Below are 26,710 nucleotides of genomic sequence, written 5' to 3' on the forward strand. Positions count from 1 at the left end.
GCCAACATCCCCTTGATGGAGCAAAATCAATCTCTCTCTCTCTCACTCTCTCACTCACAGTATGTCAGATGATGGCGCAACAAAAGCAAAAAAAAAAAAATTAAAACTTTTCCTGCAAATATGTTTTCATTCCATTTTAAGAGCTACCACCACACTGACAAATGGCAACTAAGAGGTAACAGGTACTACAACAAACAACTGTACTGGAAATGATGAGCAACCCCCACCACAAAGGCAGCAGGGCACGATGCTGAGGCAGCCTAATGAGCTGCACTAATTAAAATCACTTATTGACAGCAAGCGAGGATGATTACCTCTAACGTTCAGTCTTTGCCATCGTAGCAGACACTGTCAAAACAAATTACCCTCTGGCAGCTGCGGAGATCTCCTCAGCGCTACAGCATGTGTCTTTGTCAAGATATCGCTGGCATTACCATGTAAGGGATAAGAGTATGCACTGTTTTTATATGCACAAGGGAGTGTGTGAACTCATTACGCTGCTTCTCAAATCTGCTTTGTACTGATAACAGCAAAGTCAGTTTATGTCGTTTTCACACAGCAACAAATCTTCCAGCACAGCAAAGTAATATGGTTGCCTGCACCCAATAATCTAAGGCCAGGGGCTGTCCATTTACCTCTCGCTGATGTCATCACAAACACTCGCTCATCAAGGATTTGATAACGGGATGGCCGGAATCATGCATTATTCAGAGCCCTCCGACGACACCAGCAGGTTTATAGATAAAACAAAAAGGAGATTGGCGCACACAGGAGAGAACCAGCCGATTAACTCATTTACCCTCAAGTCTCGCACTCCTTTCCTGTCTCTTTCCCCACTTTACCTCTCTTGTTTTGTACACCGCCACCGGCATGCAGACAGAACAACCACCCACGCCTTTCTTGCTAGTGATAAATGTTCAACAGACAACACTCAATAGATGAGGGAAGGAGGCACCAAGATGCTTGATAAACAAAAAACACCTTGTGTGCGCACACAAAAATAGCACAAAAAGGCTATGGCTGATGAACAGCGCCGTATGCTGCTGTTCCAGCTGGGTTACCCGTTCACCGATGCCATTAAACTTCTAGATTCATGGGCCATGACCTTGCCACACCTCCCTTTCGCCCCACACCCACCAACCCACAACCCCGTCGACTGTCATAAATCATATTGTACTGCTAATGACACCAGGTCCATCATTCACGTCACATCAACGGAGCGAAACCAGGAGATGGGGACGCAATGAGAGAGGACAGGGACGATGTGGGAACAGGGATATGAAAAAATAAAAGTGCAACAATTAAACAAAATGGAAATAAATGTAGTCAATGAAAATGAAACGACTGAGCAGATATCTGATGAGTTTCACAACGATGAGCGCTTGAGCGGTAACTATGCACAGAATCATTAAAAGCCTAAAAAGGGATGTGGAAAATGCAGATTAACATATGCTGATTGAATATCAACGGAGCAGATCTTTACTTTAAGATTAACCGGTATCAACAAAATCTCATGACTCATCATATCAAAACCTCAACCACTGAACTGTAAAAAGCAGTCCTAATTGAAAAGATGCTCTTTCAGTTCAAACACGTCTACCTCCTATACAAAAAGTGCAATTGAGACATACCTTTTAACAGGTAGCTTGAATTGAACAGGTTACCCATCTGTCTTACTATGGGTGTAGTTTATTCAAAATACTGTATACCCATCGTGCTTTGGGCTCTGAATTCTCCCCTGATCGGAAAAAACAACAGCACACAAACATTTTCTTGAATTCAGTTTGGGTCTGAAATGTGGGTACTATTTAAGGATTCTCCCATATACGCACAATTGCATTTCCTCATTTTGCTACACTCGGCTGCTCCATGAAAGTACACGTCTCATCTTTAGCATGAGTAGCCTCCAGTGTCACGCCCTGTACAGGGGGACAGCTCAACTAATGAGCTCCTTGTGCCACTGGAGCAAGGCGAGGGAGCAAGATTACAATACGGAGACATGCGTGCACATACACACGGCGGCGCATTCAGCTAAAACACATCCTCTCAGACAGTCTGCCAAATACTTCACTTTAATCTTATCAAACCATCCCCATCAGGCAGCGTGCCCTTCATGTTGTTGTTTAGCCTGTCAGCATTTTCACTACAGGAAGCCAGTATGTGTGCCTCTGAAAGGCATTCCAAGATGAGGGTAGGAACTTAGGTCAGGTGCGTGCATGTACTCCACAAAGACTGGAGGGACAAGAAGATTGTTTTGGCTAAACACAGACCGGGGGCAATATGGCTACATACCTGTTTGTGCATCTCAATATTGAGCCCGTAGGACATCTCATAGTACTGTAGGCCAAAGATAAGACAAAGCATTGGTACGTACTCATAGTGTAAATCATCTTCAAGGAACAGTATAGAGGACATTATGCATATTTTACGACTTATCTTCATTTAAAACGACATGTGTTGTGGCTACTGTCTGGTTCGTCATTTACTGCTATGAGCAACGCTGTACAGCGGCAGTTAAACAGAGTGCATTTGTTTTCAATTCAAAGATGTTTCCCGGATATCGTACTCTCAATTCTATTGACATGTTACAAAATATGGCGTGACGTTTGAGGGTCTATTTCACAGATAGCAAACTCAAGGCCCAGGGGCCGGATCTGGCCCTCCACATGATTTTATGTGGCCCGCGAAGACAAATCATGTATCAACTTCCATGATTTCTTGTTAAAATCTGTACCAAAATTTCAAATTGTCACACCATAAATTATTAGGTTGAGATATAGCAAAGATTTTTGTGTTACCAAGCATCCACAATAGTTGAAAAACGCATTACCTTTGATTTCTGAATGTAAAATTAATCAATTTCATGTATAAAGAGGCCCCGTAGCTCAGTGGTTAGAGCACTGGTTTGGTAAACCAGAGGTTGTGGGTTCGTATCCCACTGGGGCCTCCACTCCCTGAGAAGGGTTGCGTCAGGAAGGGCATCCGGCGTAAAAATTGTGCCAAACATATATATGCGTTCATCTGAGATGACACGCTGTGGCGACCCCGAAAGGGACAAGCCGAAAGAAACACACAACGGCCTTTTGAGGAAAACCGTAACAACACTGGCCCGCGACAAAAATGAATTTGACACCCCTGGGTCATCCTCTGCAGTATTACATTACGACGTCAGTTGAAGTGCTTTCTACAAAGATCGTTTATAACGTATATGCAAAAAGTGTAACAAGACCAAACATTTGAAATGACTTGCATATCGTGATCAAAACACGTACATAGTAGATTGCACTCTGTGTTTTAACATGATCTAAACACACTGCTTTTCAAAAATGTATTGCATTGTATCTATAAAGCACAAAAAGCTAAATTTAACTTTCTGAGTCATGCATTCGTTGCTTTTACTGTGTTGGAAAAATTTTATCTCAAGTGCCTGGTTATAAATGTTGAATGATCAATATAGTCTGTCCTAAATCTTAACGCATGTAGTTTAGTTGGATTGAACTCCATCAAGTTGATCATTTGGAATATGTCTTAAAATAGACAGATGCCGTTCTATCAACTGATGGGCTGATGAAAAGTACATGTCAGGAGTGTGAGGTTGGGATAGTTAGGAGGACAAAAATACAAGAAAGCCTTTGATTCACCCTCAAAGCCTACAGAGCGGCCATTAACCCGCAATGGGTCTCGCTTGGTGTGTTCAGAAGGGTCGCATCGGGTCATAAAGAGGACCCCCGGGGCCATGGGGGCTGAGTAGGGGGTTGTCACACCCCACAATCAATAGATGGACATTTGGCCCCTGCTCAAGCTTCAACTGCCACTCGTCCGCCTTCCCCTTGTCCCAGCTAATCCAATGAATACACAGACATAGTGAATCAACAACACCACAGTGAGCGCAAGCGCTAACATGGCGTGTGCAGATCATAACCACTCTGCGCCACCTGCGCCCGCTTACTCGAGGCTAACGGGAGGATACGACAGTGAATCAAAGTGACATCTTTACAAGGTCTCAGCTTACCATAACATAGTGGCGTTGCATCTCTGTCTTTTCGTTGGCCAGTTTGTCGTACTCCACTTTCAGACTTAAAGAAAGGAAACAATCCATTTTGGATGGCACAGTCCATTTGTGGCAATCATAATTATTGACTGGCTGCTATTGTCTCATTCAATTTACCCATAAGTGCAGCTGTACTTAAAGCTAATAATTCAAACAACTCTCTCTACGCATGTTTACACAGTAGGTTGTATGTTACCTGTGATATTGAGCCTGCAGGAACTGAAATTCGTCTTTGATTCTGTCGCAGGACTCTGCCACAGTGAACTTGAAGCCAGGCTGCCCTGGCTGGTGAGGAGCCTGCGAAGTCGAAATAACACTTGGTTGAATGACTTTAAACTTCCTCCACACTCAAGTATATTCATATTATGTTTTATATAGGAATATAAAAGTATATGCGTGTACATTGTGAACGCAATATGCCAAGCACTGCACAAATTGGCAAAGCTAGTATCCATGTCAAAAATGCATTTGGAAAGAGATATTGATCCATCAAGTGATCTAGTGCTCTACCAAGACCTCAATGCAGACTCTGTGCAACACCATAAATAGTAAGGCGTGCAGCTCCAGACTGAGAAGGCCACCGGTGTTCATGTCACTTTACAAATCCAACACGTTTACTTACCGGATGCCGGCCTTGTGGATACATGACTATCTTTCAACAGAGGGTCCTCGTTTTTCCCCCCGTTTTTCTTCAAGTAATCCGAGTGCAGCAGCTCACCGCCGCCGGTGCCGCCACCACCACCACCGCCGCCGCCGCCTCCCAGGATGGCGGCGGACAAAGTACCGTTGGCGGGCTTGAGGCGCTCAGTCACCCGGCATCGAAGCGCTCACTTGTCCTACACACGCAAACGCACCAGTGAGTAAGTGAAGCTCACCTTCTTCATCATTTTCGGGTTGATTACTTCACATGAGGTGGAAATAATCCCATTTTGTCAAATAATAAATGAGAATAACCACATTCAAGTGTATTCGCCGATAGTCGGGAGCAAAAACTAAATGAACGTCGTGCTTGTTTCCTCGTAAATCTAACGAGTTGTAGTAGTACGCGCGCCCGCGCGCACAGTTGCTGACTAGTTAGCGTATCTGTATGTCGCTCTCTTTTACCTTTGTCTCGCTGGCCTCCCCTGTTGCACAGGTTAAATTTTAATATCCACACATACGTCGCAGTATATCCTTCGCCCGCATAAGTCAATGTAGAAAAGTTAAAAAAAAAAAGTACAAAAAATAATAATTATTATATCCGGTTCCTTTTCCGTCGTCTTTTCGCCCCTCCACAGTGCTGCAGATCTCCGTCGTCCTGCTGAAGCCCCTCACTTATTAACACCTTCCAGTAAAGGCTACACGAAATCCAGCGCAAGTTAAAGTGGCTTCCAACGAGTCCCGTAGATAAATGTTGGCTAATAGCACTTGCTGGGTTGAAAGAGGAGGGGGGGGGGTCCGTAGTTGTGAAGTCAAGCACAAAGCTGAGCATACAGCCGCTTCCTCCGTCGCGCGTTCTACCACACACAGACTGGGGAGTGACACGAGCGCCGCTCGCTAACCAATTGGGTGCTCCCACCAATCCAAACGGGCCAGACCCACGTGGGTAGACCACTCCGACAGTTATTCTGATTGGCCGGTGAGATGTGACCTCACAAGCTCGCCATTTTGGATCGGAAGTGACAGTAAGTGGGTTCGACGACTTGCTCAAAACAAAAGACAATAATTCACATTTTATTGCACTGTAGCCATTGGTAGATTCATGGAAAATAAACATTGGGATGCACACCGTGTGTGGAACATACTCGATAGAGGCACACCCGATCCTCCTCGTTGCTGGTAAACATTTCATGTAAATTATACAATTTTAAAATGCACAAGATGTGAATTTTTATTTTACAGTAGTATACCTATTAATAGACAAAAATTTATGGACCAATTTCCAAATCTATTAGCGAGTCAGCCGGCTACTACACGACTCTTCTTAATGACGTCAGCCTGTCACGTGTTGCCTTAAATCCAAACCCCCACGTGGGTTTCCTCCCGCCCCAAGCGATCCATATTATCCAATAAGCTCCGAGCTGTTTTCCTATACAGTTTGTAATTGGCCCAGTGGAAACGAAGCCGTCAGTCAGCGCGCTGGGCTGTCAATTAAAACCACGTTGGAGTGGGCGCTGACAAATGCCGGCGCTCGTGTCCCTCCGCCTGCGAAGAGAAGAGAAGAGAAGAGAAGAGAGGCTGCAATGGCTGCTTAATTAGCTTCCAATGGCTTTTCCTTTCAGCTCAAACAATCTGTCACTTCCATGTGGTTAAAAGAGTTTTGCATAAAACAAAAGCAGGGGGTGCGAGGAGCTAGTAGGGGCTAAATATCAGTTTGATTCCCCTCCTCTCCCACCCCCATGAAAACGTTTTCTGCAAAACAAAACTTTTACCTCGCTCAAACATTGGCTTCTTTCACAGTCGTGTACTCGCTTTCACCACAAATTCTGTCATTTCTTTATCTGAGTGGTACATTCTGATGAACTGGTGCACCCCCCCCCCCCCCACGCACACACAACGTGTCATACTGGACGTTTAACAGCAGGACGCGTTAAATAAATAAATAAATAAATACATAAATAAACATGTGAAGCTTTCAAACAGTTGTGGTAGATATTGGAAGAATCGAGCCTCGAATATAAACTGCAGGGGCCACCAAATGAATTATCTAAAAGTTGTTTGCGCCAATTGACGGGGAATTATGTGGCTAAATCCTAAATTCGCTTCCATTGATTAATGATTAATTTTATTTTTTTTCATTTGTTGAAAATTAGTGGTTTATTTTCAGTTGTGGTACAATATGCAGGCAATATTTTTTCAAAAGTTTTTTTTTTTCATTTAAGATGGGAACAAGTTAAGCTATCTTTTTGCGGTGTGCAAATGCTGTTGAAAAGAGAACAATAACATGTATTTTATCCCGCGGACTATTTTTATTGTCAGCACAAACGCAACACCTTATTGAAGATTAAAGAAACCAACTCATACTATTTTCTGCTTCAAGTGACTAAAAACAAAACAAACAATTTCACTAAATGCCGTGAAGTGTTACACATTTTGAACACAATGTAGCATTTTGTCAATTGTACCTGTTGCTAAGCAACAAATGCATCACTCCTGGAGATGCATTGACATGCACTGGGGGCAAGCAGGAAAATCAGTGCAAAATTTGTGCATTTAGGTTAGCAAATGTTTTTCACAGTCAGAACTCCAGTTGCATTTTGAAATGATACAAACTATGGAGTTAATCGCAAGGTAAAGTAAATGTTTTCATTTTCCCAATCATGCATTTTAGCTTGAAACAATATGACAAGTACCAGACATTTCTTTACCCCCACAAATAATGACTCCTTATTAAAATAACATGAACTAATAGTCTAAGGTTATAGTAAATGTTACAGGTCGAACAGCTACAGCAGTTGGTTATGTGTAATCTGGTAAAGACTTTCATTTTTTATTATCAAATGTCCTTGACTGTAATCATGTTTAGCAGTCCTTTTTACTCTTGTTTTGGTGAGCCACAGTAATGTGACTCCGCTACTTCTTCAGGTCTGTCTGATGGAAATGGGCATCATAAACCTTGTGATAAAATAAGGTATGGGGTGTTTATTATTAGGCTACTCCTTTCCCTGAGAAGAAATTAATTATTCATTATTTACAAAACGTTGTCTTCAACAACAAAGAGCTGACTAAGACAACATTGGAGGACTCTTATGACTTGAGTGATTCATGTGATTCATGTGATTAAGACAGTTAATTTAAAATTCCACTCCAACGTGTTGCCTTTTTTTTTTTGTATTGAGTTTGTTGTCACAGTCTTCCGGGCCAATTATTGTTATATTTTGCACATTACTTATCCACTCACTGCAGTAGTCTCACCACGCTGCACAATCTGCACATCTGTTGTCGACCAATACTAGCCTCTTGTACCTGAATAGCATCTACACCCCTTGCACAATTGACAGAAGAGTATCTGCTACATTTGTACAATCGACATTGTCCCAGATTATTGCACGACGAGTCACTTTAACCTGCATACATTCCTTGAAGTCTTGTCAATGGTCATTGCACTGGACAATTGCTCTATTAGGCACTCAAACTGCTCTAAGTGCAAGAGGACTCTGCATCCTTATATTATTACGTACATATTACAATTATTACCAACCCTTATTACTCCCTGACAATTACCGCAATGTCCTTATATCTCAAAAATATTTTCTGTCTGACTATCTTTCCGTCGTACCAGGGCGGCTCCAACTACCAGAGTCAAATTCATTGTGTGTTTTTGAGATACAGTACATAGCGAATAAAGATGATTCTGATGATGGAGTAAATGTAACTTTGAATTGTTGCTTGTCTCTATAACATATGTTAACGGTGCTGGAGGCGGACGTTGTTAACACAGGCCACGACCATTCCTATGTAGAATTCTTTGGATGAATGCTGGTGTTTGGGTGGCACGGTGGATCACCTTGTAAAGCGTTGGCCTCACAGTTCTGAGGTCCCGGATTCAATCCCGGACCTACCTGTTCTCCCAGTGCCTTTGTGGGTTTCCTCCAGGCAATCCGGTTTCCTCCCACTTCCCAAAAAATATGCAACATTAATTGGACAGTCTAAATTGCCCTTAGGTGTGATTGTGAGTGCAGCTGTTTGTCTCTATGTGCCCTGCGATTGGCTGGTAATCAGTTCAGGGTGTACCCCGACTCCTGCCCATTGAAAGATGGGATAGGCTTCAGCACTCCCACGACCCTTGTGATGATAAGCGGCAAAAGAAAATGGATGGATGGAAGATGGTGTTTGGCAAAGTTTTAAGCCAGATGCGCTTCTTGATGAAACCCTCTGAAATGTTTTGCACTGACTTGTGCCCCCTGTTGGTTTGCATTCGGGGGGAAAAATAAAAATCTGTATGTCCAATAACATTAAAACAATTCCCATTTAGGCCAGCAGTTGCTGATGTCACTTTGTAAAGAAAATAAAACTACATATACAGTATGTGTACCTTCTACATACACTTCTGTACAGGGACGTGCACAGACATTTGGGGGGGCTCAAGTGAGATAAAAGGCACATTTTCTCATATATACCTGAATGAATAATAAGACATCTTTGACTCATCTTACTTGTATTTCATTACCCTTACACTCACAAAATTGTGTAATATTCAATAAGGCTAACATGCATATTTCTAGGAGTTGGTATGAACCTGGAACACCTAAAGAAAAGCATGGGGAGAACTTCCAATCTCTAAACAGGAACACTAGAACACAGCTTTCAAACCCAAACCTCAGAAACACCCAGGCAGTTGTGGTCACCAGTAGTGGTATAATCAATGCAGTAATTGTATAATTTTGTAGCACAGCATTAAAATTCTGATTGGAACAGCGTATAGGCAGGCGAAACACTTAACACACAGTGTTGATGAACTGTTCTCTTTCCAGAATGTTAAAATATTTTCATTTTCTGGCACAAAACCAAAGTTGATGTAAAATGACATAACAAAACAACATTTTTTTATCTTTTCATGGAAAAACTGGGTCATTACCAGCCCAAATGACAGCCCGTATTCTTCAGGAACTAGCTATAAGTGAATAGGATACGATCCAAAAGTAATTTTAACACCAGTTTGCACTACAATGCCTATGGTACTCCGTGTACTGTAACATAACCTTTTAGTCCATCAACTTTCTTTTACCTTTAGGTGGGCTCAAACAGAAGTATTGGGCGGCCGTGCCAACATCTGTCAGTTTGCTCAGCGCTAAAACGCTCCTGGGATTGCTGCTAGTGTGTGCGAGAAGGTCAAGGAAGTGGATTAACTCAGAGCTGGCAAACACTATGGCACTCTCCACAGGTCTGAGATGCTGATTGAAGAACTCCACATAGGAAGACATTATCATTCAGGTTTATCTGATCGGTTCTATTTGGAGAGTGATCCTGATTAGGGAGTACCAACGAAGTGGGCTTCACCTCAGGGATAAGGGGGGGCATTCCACACTTGTGGACTGTTCCACTGTTTATTTGCACATGAAACCCAGACGCTGTGAAACTCCAAGTTCGAGGCACTATGCAAATATTGGAGATATTTGTAGAGGTGGTTTTAATTCTTTACAGAGCGACGATTGGCTCATTTCATTCCCATCTCTGCAAGAACTTGGCGAACGGATTCCTTCAGGCTCCTAGCTTCTCTCACACCAACTTACCCAAAAATAAATAAAAGTGAGGCATGTTTTCTATGGCTTTGGTGGTCACTAAAGACTCAAATCTCATTTCTTCTGTGTATAGTATCAGATTCTGAGCGCAAACACATTCTCAGGACTAAGACCACAGCCTCTATAGTGACTGGTGAGTGGTTCCAGGTCCAGCTGCCTACAAAGAGCCTGATACTTCATGAAAAGCGGGACCATGCCACTCACTGACAGTATTTTAACAAGGAGAGGCAGTGCAAAGTAATGTGATTGTTTTCTCAATATTTGGTGCACTCTGTGAACTTCTTAAAAATGAGGCACACATTGCTATGAGCTAATGTTGATCCAGGGCCGGGCAATTATATGATTGAGATCAGAGATGGTGATGATAAATTTCACGTCAGTCTTAGTAATCAGCGTATTTCCTTAATCTAAAATGGTGGGAATTTGCGTGACGGCAACCAATCAAAGTCATCTTTTTTTCCTGTTCTACTTCCATTTGCAAGTTGAGGAAGTAAAGAGAAACCACATCTCCTCAGCTAGTCCGCTTTGTAGAGAGACTGAGATGCCGACTCAGATGTCCTTCCCTGGGCCCTGCTGATTTGGTGGCAGCCTGTCCTTGCTCTGGCGATTGGAAGTGGCCAGTTGGCTGCTCGGTGAGTGGCCGACATCAGTTGTGAGGCGGCGTCTTCCAAGCGACGTGGAGAAATCTATTAACCAACAGATGTGCAAGGTATGTCGGCAACCTCAAAAAGGGGAAACTGTGTTTATGCAGTTGAAGAAGTAACACCACCCAAGTGATGATGTGGAATGCATAAAAATGCAAGTGAGCACAGCCTGTCACTTGCAGCGCATTTAGCATTAGCAGTTAGGCATTGCTAGCGATGAAGCAAGCAGATTGAAGCAACCAATGAATCGTGTCATTAGTGAAGTGACTCGTAAAATGGTAAAACTAGACATCCTGTATTGTTATTAAAGATTAAGTAGCAATAATATTAACAGACTACGTAACATCATAACAAGAATGAGAATGTTTACAATTGAAAAATTTTATCATTATCCCTGAGGGGACAGTTTCATTATTTTGTATCTTGTCCATACATTCAATTTCTGAGACGCTTATTCTCACCAGGTGTGGGAGTGTTGGAGCAAATCCCAGCTATCATCGGGCAGGAGGCGGGATAGACTCCGAACTGGTTGCCAGCCAATCCCAAGGCACATGGAGACAGACAACAGTCGTACTCACAATCACACTTATGGGCAACTTAGAGTGTCCAATAGATACTTTTCATTGACATCACGCCGACCACGTGTTTTTTGTTTACAACACAATTTTGAACGGCAAGAACGTGTCTACATATCATGGCTAGGAAGCAATAAGTGTATACGGTAATGTTTTGGGTACGGTTATCGTTTGAGCTTTTATCTTGAAAGTCCTTTGACAAACAAACACTGTAACCAGATGTGATGGAACACTTGTGCTGGAGTGAGGAATAAAGAAGCCACATGTTGAAACTCAAGAGCAAGTATTGTCTCGTTATTATTCGATTGGGCTCTAGTACTTCTCGTATATAGCAAGTGTAATGTGATTGTGTTGACGTCAGCAGGGGGGCTACCAGACAGGACAAGGAAGTGAACAAGACAGGTTGGGGGGGGCGAAATAATCATCACCCACGTTAAAAAGTACAGTTGGATTCACGTCTACGTTATTCAATAATACGACATGATATGATAACTACGGACTCACGAAAAAAATAAAAAACGAACTTGGAAAAAAAACAAATGTAGACGACGGGGAGGAGTTTGGTGTTCCAACTCATCCAATTTACAAGATGTGTGGCGGAGATTCAAGCAACACGTCAAACCCATCTTCACAAGACCGCTTAAAAACAGAGCTGAAAAGGAAAAGTGCAGTTTCCTCTTGCTGTGGATCGGCGATAAAGGGCGGGATGTCAGCAATCCATGGATACTGGCCGGAGACGATAAATTGCTGAAAACTTACCTCACTCCGAAAGCAAACTCCATACATGTATTTGCTTGATATAACTTTCACAAGAAGGCGCAAGGTAACTGTGAGTCATGTGAGCACTTTGTGACAGAACTCAAGCTGTTTGTTGAAGACTGTAACTACACAAACGGCGATGAGATGGTTAGAGATCGCATAGTTTTCGCTACCAACTCACTGAGTGTGCGCGAAAAGTTACACAACCAGGGACCGGCGCTCACGCTCGAATAAAGCGATCAGCATAGCGCGCTCCCACGACTTAGCAAAAGTGCAGCTAAAGGGTATGGCTCGCGACAGCCACGAGGTTCACCTTATCCATTGCAAATATGTAAATCAAAGTTTCACTGCAGGTCTTAGTCGGCATATTGACAGCCCAAAGACCTCCGAAAAAATATGTAACAAGTGTGGAGGATACCACGATAAATTAGCAGAATGCCCAGCAAAATGTAAACAACGCCTGAAGTGTCAGACCCCTTTTTCTGTCTGTTCTTACAACCATAAGCCACACAATGAAATACCATGATGAAAAGGCCGTAAGACGCTAATAAGCAAACCAATAGTCACAAAAAGATCACTGAAAAACGCGAGTTGTATTGTAGTCGTAAACAAAAATCGTGTGACTCGTGACGTCACGTGAACTATATCGATTAATTTTGCATGTTTTTGGGATGTGGGAGGAAAGCGGAGTGCCCGGAAAAAAAACACAGGCACGGGGAGAACATGCGCACTCCACACAGACAGGGCCAGGACTTGAACCCCAGTCCTCAGAACTGTGATCCCAATGCTCTACAGCTGCTCCACCGTGCCGCCCATTTGTTCCACTGTTGAGTGAAAATTGTTTTTGGATTCTTCTTATTTTAATCTTATTTGCTTGCTATGCGAATATTATGTTGGGGTTCTTGTTTTAGATATTGTCTGCTTGGAGAGTTGTTAACAAAGATGTTACTGAAAAGTTGAACAACTCTCTACCTTTACATGTAGTTTTCCATACTACAGGTGCTTCAAAGCTGGGTATTAGAAAAAAACAGTTTAAAACATGATAAAAAAAAATCCTGATAATACTACAGATTGAATGACGTGAAAAAAATTGATTGTGATATTTTTTTTCTTTCTTACCATCCCGCGAAGCCCTAACGGGTACAACTGCTCGTTTGTTGAGTCCATTTGATGACTGGTTGATTCTTTCTTTCAACCATCTTGGTGTCCCTTTTTTTTTTACAATGGGAGCATAACAGAGCTGTGTTCTGTTTAGAGGGACGATCACAGCGATGCTAAGAAACCACCCACTGACTCAAGATTATTGACATACTTTCCCTGAAGTTAAAAGTCATAAAAGGAGACATTGTTGGCCAATCCGAAACCAACCAATTTGTGTCGTGGACACATGAAAAGGAACCTTAACTGAATGTGTATCACAGGAGCTCATCAATCTTTTGTCAATGCAAACATGATGAAAGGACCTACTGAAAAAACAAACATGAACTCGGAACGAAAAAAAGAAGAAAAGTCATTGGGTTAGTCCTCCAATTGTCTTGCATAGACGTGGGAGAGTAACTGTGTGTGTTTGTATGAATAAATACTGGGGCGCTGTGAGATACTGTGCTATTGTAACCTATCCATCCATCTATTTTCTGAGCTGCTTATCCTCAAAAGGGTTGCGGGAGTGCTGGAGTCAATCCCAGCTATCATCAGGCATGGAGCGGGGTGAACTGGTTGCAAGCCAATCACAGGGCACACAAAGCCAAACAAAAGTCGCACTCACAATCACACCTAAAAGTAACTTAGAGTCCCCAATGAATGCATGTTTTTGGCATGTGGGAGACCACCCAAACTCCACACAGGTGGGGCCAGCATTTGAACCCTCTTCTTCAGAACTATGAGGCTAATGCTCTAACCATTTGCTCCACCATGCCACCCCTATTGTAAGCCGTCATTGTTGTTTTCTAACTTCATTATGTAACAGAGGTGAACAAAATGTATATTGGTTTAAGCAAGCCTATGCGTGTGTTTAATAAACTGGGTAACCAGAGCCACAGGGCTTCTTTAAGTACAAAACCCCAATTTCAATGAAGATGCGATGTGTGAAAAAACCTAAAAACAAAATACAATGATTTGCAAACCCTTTTCGATCTATGTTTTCAATCTATGTTAAAATGAATGCACTACAGTACAATGGAAAGATATTTAATGTGCAACCTGATAACCTTTGGTGTTTTCCAAACAACATTCTGCATTCTGAATCTGATGTCTGCAACACGTTCCAAAAAAGATGGGACAGTGTATATGTACCACGGTGTAACATCACCTTTCCTTTTAACAACAATCAGTAAGAATTTGGGAACTGAGGACAGAAATTTGTGTAAACTTTTGAAGGTGCATCAAAATGCTCCATACATTTTCAATTTGGGAACACGTCTGGACTGCTGGCAGGCAAGTCTAGTATTGAAATTTTTTTACTACGAGGCCACGTTGTTGTAATCGATCAGTCGAACGTCTTGGTCGATCGCAGGACGGCGTCCCCCCCCCCCAAAAAAAAAGCCAATGTCAGCCAATGTTCCCTCTAAACTGCGCGCATGCGCAATTGTGCACTGCTGATGCAGTCTCTTCACAGATATTCTGCATTGCGCACACAAAAAAATATTCCAATGCAAATTGAAAGTTTAACATACAGCTATTCAGTTTGTGGCATTTTGCAATGTGATTCAGTAAGTGAGGGATGACACATACTGTATGTACTGTCTTCTTCTTTTTTTCGTTTTGGCTTGTTACATTAGGGGTCACCACAGTGTGTCATCTCAGTTGAACGCATATTTGTTTGGCACAGTTTTACGCCAGATACTCTTCCTGACGCAACCCCTCTGCATTCTAGCCGGGGAGAGAAGCTTAGAGCACCTGGTATTCCTAGGCGGTCTCCCATCCAAGTACTAACCAGGGCCAAACCCGCTTAGCTTCCGAGATCTGACGAGATCTGGCATTCTCAGGGTAGCATGGCCGTAAGCTCATACTGTATGTACTGTAAAAAAATGAAAAGAAGAAGCCACTGGTTTCTTTTAGGCAGCACACGGAACCTTATCTAACAACGACCGCTGGCCCATCACACTCTCGTTTTCCTAATTTACCTTACACCCCCCCCCACCCCCCGCTCTTAAAAACGTACAAGTACTTACGTCGCCCATCAATGTGTTTTATCATGACAGCGTCCACCACCGCTGCCTTAGTTAGCAACACAGTCTGGGGAATGTAGAGCAAAGACGAGCTAGACATGCTGCTTATGTTTACTTTCGATATTAATGGAGAAAGTTAAAAAAAATGTTGTTTTAAGAGGCAGTTACTGTCAGAGTATGTGAATAATCGAAGAAAAAGTGGTTAAACTAGATGAGATTTTCTCTTTTCTGAGTGGCAAAGGTCTGGTCTCAAGCCAAAGTAGAAAGTGCAGGATGAGATGGTGTGTAATTTTAAAATTCCACCTTGGCACAGCATGATCCAGGATGAAAGCACAAACAAAACAGTGTACAACAAGCTAATTCTGTATTTTAAATATAGGAGGCAACATAATATTAACCTTAAAACGGTTTGGGAGCATCATCATCATCACTCCCCCCTCCTTCCCCACCGCCCCCATGGGTCATCGGTAGCTCGTTAGAGGCTGGCTGCTTGAGAAGTAGTTCTTGGGGTAAAAAGGTCTGGGCACCCCTGTTGTAATCCATGCAAAATGTGGCTTGGCATTGCTTTTCTAAAATATGCATGGGCATCCCTAAATAAGGCTTTGCTTGGATGGCAGCATATGTTGCTCCAAAAGCTGAGTGCACCTTTTAGCACTAATGATGTCTCCATAAATGTGCAAGTTGCCCATGGCACATGCACTGACACACCCACATTCCATCACAGATGCTAACTTTTTGATTTTGTGCCGATAATAGTCCAGATGGTCCAGTTCCTCTTTGGCCCACAAGACACAATGCCCATTATTTCCATAACTGTTTTAAATGTGAACTCATTTGATCCCAGTAGACTTTTCCTCTTTTCGTCAGTCCATCACAGATGATTGATGATTATTATTTTTTTTGGCATTGCCGCTTATATGGAGAGATTTCTACATATTATTTGAATATTTTTATTATATTATGGACTGTAGATGATGAAATCCCTGAACTCTTTCCAATTGTACATTGAGAAACATTATTCTTAAACTATTGGACTATTTGCTCACACAGTTGTTCACAAAGTGGTGAACCTCACCCCATCCTTTCTTGTGAATGACTGAAGATATCGGGGATGCTCTTTTTGTGCTCAATCATGGAACTCATGCGTTGCCACTAAACCTGTTCACCTGTTGAATGTTCCACAGAAATGTTTTTTTTTTATTTATTTCTTTTGTTGTCCCTGTCTCGGCTTTGATAGAAAGTATTAAAGGGCTCAAATACAAAATGAGACAAAAAGAACATTCATGAATTGGAACATAAAATATCTTATCTTTGTAATGTATTTAATTGAATATAAGTTGAAAAGGATTCATAAATCAGTGTATTCTGCTTTTATTTCCGTTTTATACAGCATACCAATGTCAATGAAATTCGAGAGTGTAGATGTATGTATTTTGTCACAATGGTAGGTATGGACACAAATAAATTACTCCATCTTGATGAACAATAAATGACTGTAATTGCTGAACTGATGTCAAGTTATTATTCTTTAGAGAACAAATTTGCGACAAAATCAACAGCATGTTGGAGCTAGCAGCACTTAATTTTGGCTAAATCTTCAATCTTCCATCTTTTTTTTTTTTTTTACCAGTAAACTACTGTAACACACATTTTATCTACATTGAGAATACTATTGTTGAAATGATTACAAGGAATCCGTGGGTTAAGACAATCTCGACCCAAGACGTTTCAACAATGCCCGTCCCCGTTCGCCATTTTGTCAAGCTAATGCCAGTCTGTGTTTATGCGCCGGGCGTATCTTCACATTTTTTGCCCTCCTTTGACATTAGATATTATCAGGCCAAATAAAAAAGCTGTGTCTTTTAGCAATGCTTCTGCAGCCAAAAGAAAATCCATTACCATGGAAAGGAAGCTCAAGATCATAAAAAGATTGGAGAAAGGAGAGACACCAACACAACCAAAACCTCAGTTGGTCTACCGTGGTGAGAAATATTAAAGACAAAGCCTGTATTTTAGCATATGTGAAGGGACCAGGTTCCTTCGCAATAGCAAAGCATAGCCTTTCCGTCATCTTCTCCATCCACCTCTCAGCAGTAATAATGCTCAGTACGTCATCTTGTTTATTTTAATGTATTTGTCATTTAGCCCGCTACATCATTTTATGTGGCCTGGGAAAGCAAATCACTTACGCCAATTTCCGCAATTCTTTGGAAAAATCAGTACATTTTTTTTTGTTCCATGGAATAAATAATTACATTAAGCTTTTTTAAGCATTTCTTGGTACGCCAAATTCCGTAATTCTTGGGAAAAACCTGTCCAAAATTTTTTTTTGCATGTAATAAATACTTACATTAAGCTATTTTAAACATTTCTTGTTCCCAAAACCTTTTTCAGAGAAACTAGAACAATAGTCGAACTATTACTATACTATTACCTATTTTCCTTAACTTCTGATTTCACAACTTGTTGTCCATCACTTTGTTGTGTAGAATAAAATGATGACGGGATGTATGTAAAAGTGTGAAAGGAAAATAAAGAATAAAAATACACACACACACACACACACACACACACACACACACACACACACAACAGGGGATTAAACAATTATATGGTTTCACACTCATAACGGGCCGACACAAGGAAGGAAGCCATAATTATAATGTGGCCCATGACAAAAATGAGTTTGACACCCTCCTCTAATCCTAACATTGGTAGTGTCACATTCATACCTGAAAGGTGGGCTCAATGAATGTGCAGTAAAATATGTTTACATATTTATTTTAATTTGTTCTTGAGATAGACCCTGGAATGTTCCACCAGTCAATCATTCAATTACAGGTCACATACAGTATACAATAGACAAACAACCATGCACATTAACATGCACAACCATTTTTTTCTAGTCTACTCTTGATCTAGCATTTAAGCACAACCATACAACCCTTGCAAGTTCAGGGAGAACGTAAACACCACACAGGTGGCCTTAAGGCGAAATTCACACCCAGAACTTCTTAATTGTGATGCAGATCTTTTTCGTGTCCACGCTCTAATAAACCTCTTGTGGACAAGTGTTAAGAATTAGCACTCACAATGAAACACTTAAAGCAATTTTACTGGTTCGTCCAATCTTTTTGTGATGTCCATACAAAGAAATGAATACAAAAATAAAATGTGCTTTTTTTGGTGGTAGAACTCAGACAATCTAATGATGTTTATAGGTCAAAATCATCAGATGGAGGTACGTGATTTTCTTTGAAAAATATGATGACTGAATATACTGGGAAAATAGTGTATATAGTAAAAATCATCTAACCTAAACAATGATCAATCAATGTGTACAAGAAAGCATTAACACAATTGAAGTATTCTGGTACATTCTGTGTTGATTTGAAACTAATTGCTCTTATCGTTTAAATATGACTGAGCCATCGTATTGTATTCTCTGAACTGCTTCACTCAGCTATTGAATTGAGAGTGACTGTGCCTCTGGTGCAGCGCATGATTAATAAGCTCATCTAACACTTACTGTGACCAGGTCTACAGGCTCACTTAGTGAAAGGCTCTTTAGAGGGGCTAGTGTGATTGGCTGTGATTTCATTCCAAGTGGTTGCTGTAAAAACCAGGTCAACACAATGACCCGATCCTGTCCTTCAGATTGAGAGTGCAAGGCAACCCACCGCTGATCGTTAAACCCACTTTGTCACTGGACTGTGATTGAATCGGGCATTAAAAAACAAAAAATGTACTGCTACTGCCACAAAGTCCTTCATAAAGCTATCATCACCTTATGGAATGGCATGTAAGACAGTAAAGAATGTTACACATGACTTTGAACTGTTATTGACTTGGACTGATTATTAACATTTGTCATTTGTACCTGAAAAGATTTTCTTCAAATTTTATGATATACTGGACTGAATTTGACATTTAACCTTAAAAAATCCCATAATGTTTCGGATGTTTTTTCTGCATTACCAATATACTATGATTAACACACTTGGATTTTTATGTTGAGTGTTTGGCTAGTGAAAAAAATAACCATACTGTCTAAGCATCAGTGAACAGCTGTCAAATTTGTAACAGTTGAGGTATCTTTTCTGTGTAATGATCTATTTTCATCAGCCACTCTGCAGGTGACCTGAGAATGGAGTTCGTTTTGGAGAAGAGAAAAATATGGTTTCCAAGGGAACAAGACCCTCTATGTAGCCCTCCAGAATCGTACAACATTTATGAATGTTCACGGAGAGTGTAAAATACTGTGTGCGTGTGTGCGCGCGTGTGTGTTTCATGTATTGGTGTGTAATGTGCTGTCTTCAGTCACAAGGCTGACCCACAAAGCCTTGCAAGACAAATGGAATGAGATAAGTCACCTGGGAGATTGCAGCCAGGTCATCGATTTTACAGGTCATCAGATATAACCAGGGAGAGCTGTGAAACCCTCCCATCAGCATTTGCAAAAGGCAATCATTTAACCTGATCAATAGCTCAAATTGCCCTGCTCCTCCCATAGCTGTTAATACAGAGGCCATCATACTGTATTTTAAAGGAAATGGAATGCTGAAAACAGTGGCACCGTCTTGACATTGGTTAGATTGTTGGTCTCGCAGTTCTGAGGACTGGAGTTCAAATCCTGGCCCTGCCTGTGTGCCATTTGCTTGTTCTCCCCATGCCTGCGTAGGTTTTCTCCGGGGACTCTCGTTTCCTCCCACATCCCAAAGACATGCGCTAAGTGGACACTCAAAATTGCCCTTAGGTGTGATTGTGAGTGTGACTGTTCTTTTTCTCTATGTAACCTGCGATTTGCTGGAAACGAGTTGAGGGTGTACCCCATCCCTTGTTCGATGATAACTGGGATAGGCTCCAGCATTCCTGTGACCCTTGTGAGGATAAGTGGCTCAGAAAATGGATGGATTTGATGCTAAATATCACACGTGTAATCACATAAAGTTGCAGTTGTATCAACCACCCCACATTGCTACAATACATTCTACAATAATCACATTATTGCTTATAACTGTCACTAGACTTCACTGCCAAGTGCTCTGAAACCTTTTGGTATGCTGTGACATTATCTACATGTATGGTAGAATAAATAAGTAATAAAGAATATATTTTTATTTATATAGGTCAAGATTTGTTGAACATGTATTTCAGTAATCCAGGACAGCAAGTCTAAAGTCACCCCCATAAAAGCAATCAGTTTCATCACAGCAGGTGAGAAGCTCAACATCAGAAGAACTACGGAGGGGCTCCTCAACACCGCTCACGACTGTCAGCTTCAAGCTGAACTTGGAAGACAGGTAAATTTCACAGCCAACATCTCAACCAGGTCACTCTGTCTATATATTGTGTTAACATCAGAGCTAACCAAATGGGTGATTCTGTTGCAAGTGATTGTCCCCCCTTGAAGACCATATTGAAGAAAAAAAAATGCAGAGCTTGTTGTTCAATGCCACAACCATGCCTGGAAAAGGCTGTTGTAAGTTTGTTGAGGCTTTGTTGGCTATTCATTACACAGAGATAACGCTTCTTGGTATGACTGGAAGGACCAAGATCATCCTGGAGGCCACAAAAAATACCTTGCAGGACAGTAGATTCACAGCATGGATCCGTGGAGCAACATGTCAACACAGGTTTGTTTTTTTGTGTTTTGTGTTTTTGTGTTTGTGTTTTTTTGTGACCTGAAACAACCTCTGATGTCACAGATGACGTGTCCAAATATCACCAGGAACTGTATTCAAACATTAAATATTGCCTTGTGTAATAGGCGTGTCCTTCCTCGACCCAGTGCGCACCTGTTCCAGTGAGCAGACAGGCCCACCTGCTTCTTGTTCACACTACTAACCGTTGATATATACCGCCACACATGTGGTCTGGTCCTTAGGCAGATTGTTGTACTTTGATGTCACTTTCATGTAGTTCCATGTTCATGTCTTTAATCCTTTGTGTACCGAACCCTGCCTCATCGACGACTTTGCCTGTTTGTCTTGTGATTCTGACACTGCTGCCTTTTTGGACTGCCTGCCTCTGTATTGAGCTTAGATCAAATAAATACATGCCCCGAACTGTATCTGGTTTCATGAGTCGTGTATCTTGGGTTCCGCCTCGAGTTCTGGATATGATACTTTGAGCATTAATAACAAGATAAGAATGGTCAATACCTATCAAAGAAACTAAAGATTAGGTAGTTCTTTCAATAAGTCAACAAAATTTATGTTATTGTATTTTTATTATTGTTGAGTAGAGTTGTACCAGGGTACATACTGGAATTATGCATTGGGTAAGAATTAGTCTACTCTACACCTTTTACTGATAACCCTTTAATCACAGAACTGACATTAAATCCATCCATCCATCCATCTTCTACAGCTTCTCCGGATCAATTTGCAGGGGCATTGCTCCAGCAGGGATCCCCAGACTTCCCTTTCCCCAGCCACTTCGTCCATCTTTTCCAGAGGGATCCCGAGGTGTTCCCATGCATAACGAGACGTAGTCTCTCCAGCATATCCTGGGTCATCCCCGGGGTCTCTTTCCGGTGGGGCATGCCAGAACACCTCACCAGGGAGGTGTCCAGGAGGCAATTGAATCAGATGCTCCAGCCACCTCATCTGGCTTTTCTCATTGTGGAGGAGCAGCGGCTCGACAGTGAGCCCCTCCCAGATGACCGAGCTTACCACCGTCTCTCTAAGGGAGAGCCCAGACACCGTGTGGAGGAATCTCATTTCAGCCACTTGTATCTGGGATATGTTCTTTGGTCACAACCCACAGCTTGTGGCCATAGGTGAAGATAGGAACCTAGATCCACCTGTAAATTGAGAGTTTCTCCTTTTGACTTTACTCCCTCTTTACCACAATGGATCCATACAAAGTCTGCATCAATAAAGACGTCGCATCAATCTATCGGTTGATCTCCCACCCCATTCTTCCCTCACTCATGAACAAGACCCCAACATACTTGGACTCCTCACCTTGGGGCAGGATCTTTTCCCCAACTTGGAGAGGGCATGCCACCCTTTTCCGTTTGAGGATCATGGCCTCAGATTTTGAGGTGCTGATTCTCATTCCAGCCACTTCACACTCAGCTGTGAACTGCTCCAGTGAAAATGGAAACTGGAATAACCAGAGAAAACCTATTTAAGAACAGTGGAAAAAATACGTATTCTACTTCGATAAGGTTGAGATAAAACAAATTGAAAGCTGCATTCTTCTTGCTCTTCATTAAAAATTACTGGATGCATGCTTCTACAACATCGCATACACATTTTGTTTGCTTCATTGCATTATAGATATCCAGCTCTTCTCATAAACATATAATTGAACTGTATATACAGTGAAGTATTTGAACACCCTGCTATATTGCAAGTTCTCCTACTTAAAAATCATGGAGGGGTCTGAAATTTTCATCGTAGGTGCATGTCCACAGTGAAAGAGATAATCTAAAAGGACAAATCCAGAAATCACAATGTATGTTTTTTTTTAATGATTTATTTGTGTAATACAGCTGCAAATAAGTATTTAAACACCTGAAAATACCAGTGTTAATATTTGGTGCAGTAGCCTCTGTTTGCAATTACAGAGGTCAAACGTTTCCTGCAGTTGATCACGAGGTTTGCACACACTGCAGGAGGGATTTTGGCCCACTCCTCCACACAGACCTTCTCTAGATCAGACAGGTTTCTGGGCTGTCACTGAGAAACACGGAGTTTCAGCTCCCTCCAAAGATTTTCTATTGGGTTTAGGACTGGAGACTGGCAAGGCCACGCCAGAACCTTGATATGCTTCTAACGGAGCCATTCCTTGGTTTTCCTGGCTGTGTGCTTCGGGTCATTGTCATGTTTAAAGACCCAGCCATGACCCATCTTCAATGCTCTGACTGAGGGAAAGAGGTTGTTCCCCAAAATCTCACAATACATGGCTGCGGTCATCCTCTTCTTAATACAGTCCAGTCGTCCTCTACTGTGTGCAGAAAAACACCCCCAAAGCATGATGCTACCACCCCCATGCTTCACAATAGGGATGGTGTTCTTGGGATGGAACTCATCATTCGTCTTCCTCCAAACACGATTAGTGGAATTATGACCAAAAAGTTCCATTTTGGTCTCATCCGACCACAAAACCTTCTCCCATGATTCATCTGCATCATCCAAATGGTCATTGGCAAACTTAAGACGGACCTTGACATGTGTTGGTTGAAGCAAGGGGACCTGCTGATTTCAAACCATGACGTCTTAGTGTATTACCAAGTCACCTTGGAAACAGTGGTCTCAGCTCTTTTCAGGTCATTGACCAAGTCCTGTCGTTTGACGTGGGCTGATTCCTCACCTTTCTAAGCATCATTAAGACCCCAGAAGGTGATATCTTGCATGGGGCTCCACTCTGATTTAGACTGACCGTCATGTTTAGCTTCTTCCATTTTCTAATGATTGGTCCAACAGTGGACCTTTTTTCACCAAGCTGCTTGGCAATTTCTCCGTAGCCCTTTCCAGCCGTGTGGAGGAGTACAACTTTGTCTCTGGTGTCTTGGGACAGCTCTTTGGTCTTGCCCATGTTACAAGTTTGAGTCTAACTGATTGTACGGGGTGGACAGGTGTCTTTATGCAGCTAACGACCTCACACAGGTGCATCAGATTCAGGATAATACATGGAGTGGAGGTGGACTATTAAAGGCGGACTAACAGATCTTTGAGGGTCAGAATTCTAGTTGATAGACAGGTGTTCAAATACTTATTTGCAGCTGTATCCCATAAATTAATCGATAAAAAAAATCATACATTGTGATTTCTGGATTTTTATTTTTATATTATCTCTCACAGTGGATATGCACTTACAATGAAAATTTCAGACGCCTCCATGATTTCTAAGTGGGAGAACTTGGAATACAGCAGGGTGTTGAAATACTAATTTTCTTCACTGTACATGTACTCACTGTAAATTTTACTTAGTCAACCATCAACAATATTCACGCTACATATCAATTCAGGGTGTGTTGGGAAGTTCACTTGGTATGCTCTCTGTGCCCCTGAACGTATGGAAATTCAGGACGTTGTTGGAGTGCGCCATTTGGTACAGGTAGAATTTACACATTCAGTATGGCGGACACACTGACATATCCCTCCCAATAGCGCACTCTCGGGAACAGAACTTCAGAATGTATCCAGACACCGTGGTGAAGCGTGGATTGGTCCGTGACTCCATGACATCACGACAGGAAGCAATGCCTATACAATAAAAGGCTATGACCGAAGTCTTTCCTCCAGGAACTGATCGAGTTACGTGTGGAAGACTTGAGCCTTCACCAATTGTCTGACTCTCTATTTTTGAATAAATTAGTAAACTTTTCATCTGACCTAATAATGGAAGAATCACCTTGACCAGAATAAAAGAATTGTGGAGGTTTGCACCATCGGAAGGCTAAACCCGGGCCAGGAGCTTCCTTTGATCTTTTACCTCAAACACTGTAAGGCAGTGCTAATTGACAGCTTACTGAAAACAGTACAAATAAATGCTTATCTCAGCTGAATTGCTGCTGACTTGGCTCCTGTACACAACCATGCCAACACGAAAGTTAAATCTTTTGTTATGTATTAAGACCCCACTAAATATAAAACAGATATGGATGCATACATAATCAAAGTCTCTTCGAGTTGGCAACTACTAATGATTTGCACTGTATCCCTCACCACCCACATGATGGCACTTTGACCTGCTGTGGTCCTCTCATCATTCGACATGGCCACTTTCCTTTCTCCCAATTGTTTTCTTTCTCTTGCATGAATAAAGTAAGATTTGCTTTCACTCACATGCTTGTAATTTAAATCTGTTCATCTTTCTGAAATGAACATGTAAATGCATGCATACTTACAATGCACCTAAATTATCATAACTTGTCAAAACGGAAATAAACATGATCTGATAGTGCTTTCATTTGTTATTGGTAGTCCCGTATTATTTTGTTTTTCTGTTCATTTAAATGCAGGAAAACAGCCAAGCACATCCAATAATGCGTTGCAGCTGGCTTTGGGGGAAGTGTATCTGTTTAGCCCATAGTGACTGCTAGGAATACCAGTGGGAGAGGTATATCCCAGGAACTTGTTGACAGGTGATGTTAAACTAAGTGGTGGTCCGAGCATGAGGAATAGATGATGCCATCAGAAAAACATGCTCTGACTCACACGGTTCTCCTCAACACCAGGGAAGCCGAATAGAGGATACAGACATCTATGGTCTGTATGTCATCTGCACTGTTAAATTGCACTACTTCACAAAAGGAATTTAAAATAGAAACATTTAGGGAATTTGCTTTAAGCGTATTATTTCTGTTGTAACAATGGTTTTGCCAAAATATTTTTTTTACTACTGTACGTCACATTTATTTTTAACAAATGTTGCATTCGGATGGAAAATGCCAAATGTTGGTACACCATTAAACTGTTGGCAGTTGTGTGCTGACTCACATTTAACATGACTTTGAACAAGATTGGTTGATTCCAGAACACGGCCACAGCCCTAGTTCTATAAGAGGGTGTGCACAATAATGCAACCACATTATATCACTTTATTTTCCTTTCTTGAGAAGAATCCTATTTATTGTATTGAATACATACATATGGAGCATATAAAATGTGGCATCTGCATTTAACTCATGACAGGTTTGAACACTGTGGCACACACAGGACCAGAGGGCTACTCTAGCACCCAAAGGGCAGGAGGTTTAAGCTATCCATTGGCCTAATCAATGGATTGTTCCTTGCTGCATCCTCTCACTGTCTGTCCACACTTGATGAAGATGACATAATAATTTCTCTTGATTTGGAGTTTGTTTTGGCTCACAATCTTGATGCTCAATGAGGTTACAGTATCAGTCTCAGTAATGTTGGAGAACATTTTGAAATGATCAAGGTCGCATTTATTTATAGAACAAAAACTTACCATTTGAATAGGGGGATGTAGATTTTGCTTATCAATTATTTAGCAAAACAGTGGAGGGGAGAAGGGTGCCAAGGTAGGAGTGCAGGACTCTCAGAAATATATATATTTCTTGTTCCAGAAAACAAAAAAGGATACCAAGAAACATGAAGGCTAAAGCAAAATAAAGTGCAAAAATGTAAACTCAAAGTAACAAATGAACACTCGGGAACATAGAACTCTCAAACATGACAGGTCTATCAAATCAACGGAGGAAAATGTAGCAACACAGACTCAAAGATCTACCGACATCCCTATATACATTTTAAAATAGATATTGTAATTAAAACTACATATAATAATATTCACTTCAATGTGTATACGA

General features: G+C 41.5%; 1 protein-coding gene, 1 long non-coding RNA gene, 1 other non-coding gene and 1 pseudogene across 10 annotated transcripts in view; 1 reads left to right on the forward strand and 3 right to left on the reverse strand.

The window, feature by feature from the left end:
* tle3b (TLE family member 3, transcriptional corepressor b) overlaps nt 1-5,608 on the reverse strand; it is a 30,938-nt gene extending 25,330 nt beyond the window's left edge. For 7 of the 8 annotated variants that reach the window (XM_061815402.1, XM_061815399.1, XM_061815396.1 and 4 more), the window contains exons 1-5: nt 5,156-5,607; nt 4,674-4,887; nt 4,248-4,348; nt 4,013-4,076; nt 2,293-2,337 (exon numbers count right to left, since the gene is read on the reverse strand). In XM_061815402.1, the coding sequence (XP_061671386.1) occupies nt 2,293-2,337; nt 4,013-4,076; nt 4,248-4,348; nt 4,674-4,697 (234 nt within the window). In that variant the 5' untranslated portion in view covers nt 4,698-4,887; nt 5,156-5,607. Of the gene's footprint in view, nt 1-2,292; nt 2,338-4,012; nt 4,077-4,247; nt 4,349-4,673; nt 4,888-5,155 lie in introns of all 8 variants that reach the window. The other variant, XM_061815397.1, reaches the window with a different exon arrangement.
* On the forward strand, nt 2,875-2,947 carry trnat-ggu (transfer RNA threonine (anticodon GGU)). The gene has a single exon. It is a non-coding gene; the product is annotated as a tRNA-Thr (tRNA).
* Nucleotides 5,609-9,124: 3,516 nt separating the features above from the next.
* On the reverse strand, nt 9,125-12,753 carry LOC133498486 (uncharacterized). Its single transcript, XR_009794331.1, has 3 exons — nt 12,251-12,753; nt 11,378-11,441; nt 9,125-10,958 (listed from the first exon to the last, which is right to left on the reverse strand). It is a non-coding gene; the product is annotated as an uncharacterized LOC133498486 (long non-coding RNA).
* Nucleotides 12,754-15,133: 2,380 nt separating this feature from the next.
* On the reverse strand, nt 15,134-15,252 carry LOC133498706 (5S ribosomal RNA; annotated as a pseudogene).
* Between the last annotated feature and the right edge of the window lie 11,458 nt (nt 15,253-26,710).

The sequence above is a fragment of the Syngnathoides biaculeatus genome, chromosome 3, assembly GCF_019802595.1.
Source record: "Syngnathoides biaculeatus isolate LvHL_M chromosome 3, ASM1980259v1, whole genome shotgun sequence".
Classification (NCBI taxonomy): Eukaryota; Metazoa; Chordata; class Actinopteri; order Syngnathiformes; family Syngnathidae; genus Syngnathoides; species Syngnathoides biaculeatus.